The following is a 6,000-nucleotide window of genomic DNA, read 5'->3' on the forward strand; positions in this document are numbered from 1 at the left end:
ATTGATACATGTCCCCTGGGGTAGGACCCGGGTCCCCAAACCCTTTTTAGGACAATACCATGCAAATTAGCCTTTAAAATGAGCACTTTTGATTTCGAACGTTCGAGTCCCATAGACGTCAATGGGGTTCTAACGTTCGTGCGAACTTTCGGTCCGTTCGCGGGTTCTGGTGCGAACCGAACCGGGGGGTGTTCGGCTCATCCCTACCAGGGAGAAAGAAAGCTCAGCAATGACAGCCTCCTTCTTTCTCTCATATGTTTTTTTACACCCTGTTGACATAACACTATATAAATATATATACTGTATATATATTGGGTTTATCCACTTCCCATCCGTACACTATATATAAATGGCCTGGTGGGACAATGTCTTATTAATTGATAAATTTGTGTTAAAAAATACATCTTCATATTTATTCCATATTTTCCAAAAACTTGTGGCAAAAAAATGAAGTCTTCAAAAGACTCCCCATGCCTCTTAGACAATACCTTGGAATGTTTGCTTTCCAAAATGTGGTCATTTTTTGGGTGTTTCCACTGTCCTGGTGCTCCAGGGCCTCCACAATTGTGATAGGCAGTCAGGAAATTAGATGTGTAATGCATGCCCCAATCTAAAAAAAAATTTTAAAAAAAGATGAAAAATTCATTTGGGTACAGTATTGCATGTCTGAGTAATTGTCATTCAGTGTGACAGTGCTGAAAATTGCAAAATGGCCTGGGCAGAAAGGGGTGAAAGTGTGTGGTCTTGAGGCAGTTAAATACCACCAAAAGAAAGCTCTATCTGACTCAATAAATCATGCAAAATACATGTGTGTACAGTGTTGCATGACTGAGTAATTGTCATTCAAAGTGCAATAGCACTGAAATGTGAAAAATGGCCTGGGCAGGAAGGAGGTAGCAAGTCCATTCTTGAAGTGGATATACAGTATACACACAGTGATGCTGATTAACTAAAGGAATTGAGAAAGTTGACTCAATAAAAGGAGGAGTGAAGGTTCACTTCAGTTAGCCAATCAAGTGAAAATCAACATCCTGTTTTTAATTTTATCTGCACTTTGGGGAATCAAAGTTAACGCCTCTTCAGTAAGACTGAATGAGTGAAGATCCTCCACCCCCTTAGTAAAATACATACTGTATACCTCAGTGTATCAACCAATTGCCATTATCTTGTTTTATTAATTTGGTAAAATTGTGGAGATTCAATGTAAATCGTCGTAAATACAGCAAGCCTGCAGTAGAGAAAAATTGCCTGATCATTGATTCACCTCCATATTATTTTAAGTTTAAAAATAAATTATCTCTGATCAGGTGTGTTAAATATGCAGTTGCTTCACTGTTACTATACATTCCATACGTTTGTATATTCTGAATACTACAGCTAGCACTAGGGTTGCCACTTTTTCTTCACATCAAACCCGAACTCTTTAACGGCGCACAGCAATTTTTTTGTTTTTTTAGTATACACTATAGGATTGTAACAGACCTGGGACAACTTTGGGCACTCCAAAGAGAATAGTAATTTGTGCATAGTGTCCCCTCACCCTCCTGTCAGGCCCTGTTCCAAGCTACATGCCTGTCTGAATAATGTTGGACGTCTGGGTTTTGAATCATGTGATTCAAATAATTCAAAATCCGGACTGTCCAGGTGGCAACCCTAGCTAGCGCTGTACTTTCAGGCATGCTGCAGCAGCTGTGAAGGCTCCTGTACAGAGAGGCAATAGTGTCGTTTATCTGCACCCTCTCCGTTTGTAATGCTGTGTATTGAGTTTCTGTGAATGGATAAGGGGAGAGCAGGAGTGGATAAAAGTGCAGTGTCAAAAGTTTAAGTTTAGTTAAAACTAAATTTTAAAAAATCAGCACAAGGGGCAGTACTTAAATTCAATAAGAAGTGTCCCCTGTGCTGGTGGCTGCTGTCTTAGTTGAACTCTACAATTCTCTGCCCCCTTACGCCTACCACCCCCCACATACCCCTACAGTAGTCATTCTCCAGTGCTGCAGGAGTTAATACAGTCACCAGACCTGTCATAAGCACTCCTCAAGAGTGCCGACAATGCCTGCTGTTTCTGCCCCCTCTCCTCCAATCATTCTCCTGTTCTATTCAGGTAATTTTCCTTTACTTTCCTCTGCCCCCTGAGTGCTCCCCCAGTCGTCGCCCCCCCTCCCCCCACAACATTGCCGGCTTGAATGGACACAGAGAATGTTCAGTACTGATCGCTGCTGTGTCCATTCATAACTGAAGCATAGCAAACTGAATACTATGCTTCAGTTTGTGAATGAACTGGAAGCTCTGTACAAAGCTATGCCTGTCCATTCATTCTATGCAGCTGAGGCTGCAGAGATCGAGATTGGAGCAATATCCTCAATCTCCTTTCTCTTTCTCAAAAATGAAACATCAGAGGTCTGTTTAGACCCCTGATATTTCACTAAAGCCCCTCAACAGGGCTCCTAAAAATGTAAAAAAAATAAAATTGTAAAAAAAAAAAAGTAATAATAATAAGTTAAAATGAAAAAAATTATTAAATTAAAATTACAAAAATAAAAAACTACTGACCCCATCCACTGCCATACTGTCAAACTCCATTTCCCTCCTGCCCCCGTTCACTGCCCTACTGACACCATTCAAAGTCCTACTGACAAGTGGCAGAAATACCAGGGTCACAAAGGTTGCACTTGCGATTGGGCTCTGACGTCTCGCTACTGTGGTGGGGCCCCTAAGACCACAGCGGGGCCCACTTCAGAACACGTGAAAGGGTTCCACTGCAGGACCATAATATAGGGCCTCATGATGGGAGTAAAGGTCCCCAGGATCAGTGGAAGGGGCCCATGCCCAGAGGGAAGGGCCTCAGCAGGGGGTCAGGAGGGTCCTTCATGGTTTTCTGCACCGAGGCCCTGAAGGTTCTAGTAACGCCTCTGGGTTCCATGCAGCACAACATGTGTTGATGCACTAAAACGACCCATGTGAAACTGGACATGGAATCAGAATGGAATGGTCCATAAGCTAACCTAAGCAGGAGCCTAGTCTCCAAAGACTCAGCTAGACCCTTTATGCTTCTATTTAAACCAGGGCGATAGTACAATTGGTCATAGCTGCACACCTGCCTGTCACTTCGCAAGGAAGAATATACTTCTAGAAGACTGGGGTTTGTTGTACAGACAATGCATATGGAAGGGGGCCTTTCCTTGCAGTCCTTCTCAATGTGATTCAAAGATGCTACCTTACCTACAGTTCTTTTCAATCTTAATCTGTCTATGCAAGGAACAGTGTGAATGGGCTCTAAATGTAAACACGTGCATTTTTGGAAATACATTTGAGTAGTCAATTTATTGACTTCCATATTGTAGTGAATGAAACAAATGATGTGTCTTGTGTCTTTCATTGAATGCTACTCACACTGATTGTGATTTCTCCCTATACTAATACACTCTCTGCCTCTTGTCTGTCTCTGCGTTTCCTCACAGAACTTCTCTGAGGCTTTAGTCCTGCCTGATTGTCAATGTGTCTGCTCTACCTGCAGAGGCCCCAGACCTGAAGAGGAGAATCTCTTCCCCTTAACACAAAGTAAAGATGAAGAAGATGAACATTCTGGTCTCAGGGAAAGAAAATCGCCACACATGGGTGTGAAATGACCAGTCACAACACTGTATACTAAACCTCCAAGAGCTTCCCCAAGTGGTGCCTAAAGATGGGCTCAATGCATTTTCTTTATATGTAAAATACATACTGAGGAGAACAATCCTGCTATGTGAATGTAAAATATATCATATCTGGGAAAGGCTATAGTAAAAGAATCTCATATAAGGCCTCTTGCACAAGGATGCCTAAATATGCCATATTTATAGACATTCAAGCATTTTTTTTAACAAAGATGTGGCACTCTAAAAATGTTCACAACCTGAGAAAGAAATATGTTGTAGATGTTGTAGATGTGTATTACAAATTCCCTTTTTAAAAAAAAATGGTCACCGAATGAAAGTTTACTCCAAAGGAAGCCAACGGGTGATGGACATCTGGCACTTGAGGGGTTAATGATTCCTTCTGTACCTCAGTTAGGATCAGGGAAAATCTACCAGCATCAGGTAACATGAAAGAAAGCAGCAAGGGTGCATGGATACATTAGTATATTGCACTATTTAATCAGTAAAAACAATGTATCCACCTACAGTTAATACCAGGCTTGAGAAAGGGGCATGGAGCCCAGAAATATGTTGCCTGCCATGTTCCTGTTCACCTACCACGCTCAATCTGTGTGAGAGGTGTCCAGATAATATCACCCAGTGTATTGAAAGGGGCAGCGCTATGTGTGTGTTTGCTGGCCTGTATCTGAGTGTGGTGTCCTGCACTTGCACATGCCCATTTATGCTAATTTAACTGTAAGTAGATACTTTGTTTTTTACTGATTAAAGAGTGCAATATACTAATGCATCCATGTGCCCTTGCTGTTTTCTTTCAGTCTTTCTTTTTTACTGATATAAATGCAACCCTTTGTTTTCAATGGGCCTGTACACACAGGAGCATAAATTTGCACTGAGTATAGATCAGTAAAAAAAAAAAAAAAATGTATTCTTATATGTGTACGCTACATTCCATTGATTAAAAAAGCTAGATGAATTTTACTTGTGTCTACGCATAAGCGCAAATACACACGTGCTGTACAGCCCATCTTTACATTTCTTTTTCTGCCAGGACTATCTGATGTTCATACATCAGTACTGGAAAATAAGGAAAGTAGCTGCTAATGTGCCAACATCCCTGAAATATGTATATGGAGAAAACCCCTCATAATGGGCCTTTAGCGGCACTGGTTGCTTATATAGGTAAAACAGAAAAAAGTTCAAAGGATTTTTTAGAAAAGTTTACAATTTTTTTATTATTACAAAACTATACATAAAAATGACAATACATGTTAAAATTGGGTTGGATAGTCTGTCTAGATACAATACACTCAAGAAGGAAATCATCAAAAAGAAAAAAATGATGAAGGACACCCAACACGTTTCAAATTAGATTTTTCTTCTTCAGGGGTGCAAAAAAACATTAAAAGGAAAAGATTGCCTTTTTTAAAATGGTGGGCGCATCTAGAAATAATACCCCAAATTAAAAAAAAGCTGCACAGTATCCTCTGAGCATCAACAGGGGGGGGGGGGGGCATCAATGCCAATGCCCAGCTGATGATCCACTGGAGTCGGGTAATTCAACACGGGGATGGTGTTGGTGTATATACTAAATCTGCAGTGTCCATACAGAGCCAAGTGGTATTTAAGATCATTCTACTGCACGGTCATCAGGGATAGAGGGGTGCTGGGTTGAATAACATTCAAGGTTGTTGCGTCACCTGTGTGATATCATGAAAAAATCATGGTTTATTTGTCCACAGAAGTGTAAAGATCACTATATAAGCAGTCAAATCAATGGAGAGGGAAAGATCCCAGGGTCATATCTCCAAAGATTGTGGTCTTAGACTGTATCCATACAGATGACTGTGTATGACCATGCAATATAATGATCTTAAATACTGCTGGCTCTGTATGGACACTCCAGATTTAGTATATACACCAACACCTTCCCTGTGTTGAATTACCCGACCCCAGTAGGATCATCAGCTGGGCATTGGCATTGACGTCCCCCCCCCCCCCCCCCCCCCCGTTGATGCTCAGAGGATACTGTGCAGCTTATTTTTAATTTTAGGTATTATTTCTAGATGCACCCAACATTTCAAAGAAGGCAATCTGTTCCTTTTAATGTTTTTTGCATCCCTGAAGAAGAAAAATCAAATTTAAAACGTGTTGGGTGTCCATCATCATTTTCTGTTTGGTGATTCCCTTCTTGAGTGTATTGTATCTAGACAGTCTATCCAACCCAATTTTAACATGTATTGTCATTTTGTTGCATAGTTTTGTAATAATAAATAAATTGTAAACATTTCTAAAAAAATCCTTTGAATCTTTTTTCTATTTTACCTATACAAGAAAACAGTGCCGCTAAAGTCCCATTATGAGGGTT

General features: G+C 40.6%; 1 protein-coding gene across 2 annotated transcripts in view; it reads left to right on the plus strand.

Annotated features, from left to right (window-relative positions):
* Positions 1-4,843, plus strand: part of PROM2 (prominin 2) — a 146,795-nt gene extending 141,952 nt beyond the window's left edge. Inside the window, exon 23 of one of the 2 annotated variants that reach the window (XM_073622051.1) lies at positions 3,459-4,843. In XM_073622051.1, coding sequence (XP_073478152.1) covers positions 3,459-3,477 — 19 coding nt within the window. In that variant the 3' untranslated portion in view covers positions 3,478-4,843. The remainder of the gene's footprint in view (positions 1-3,458) is intronic. The other variant, XM_073622049.1, reaches the window with a different exon arrangement.
* The last annotated feature ends 1,157 nt before the right edge of the window (positions 4,844-6,000 follow it).

Source organism: Aquarana catesbeiana, linkage group LG03, assembly GCF_042186555.1.
Source record: "Aquarana catesbeiana isolate 2022-GZ linkage group LG03, ASM4218655v1, whole genome shotgun sequence".
Classification (NCBI taxonomy): Eukaryota; Metazoa; Chordata; class Amphibia; order Anura; family Ranidae; genus Aquarana; species Aquarana catesbeiana.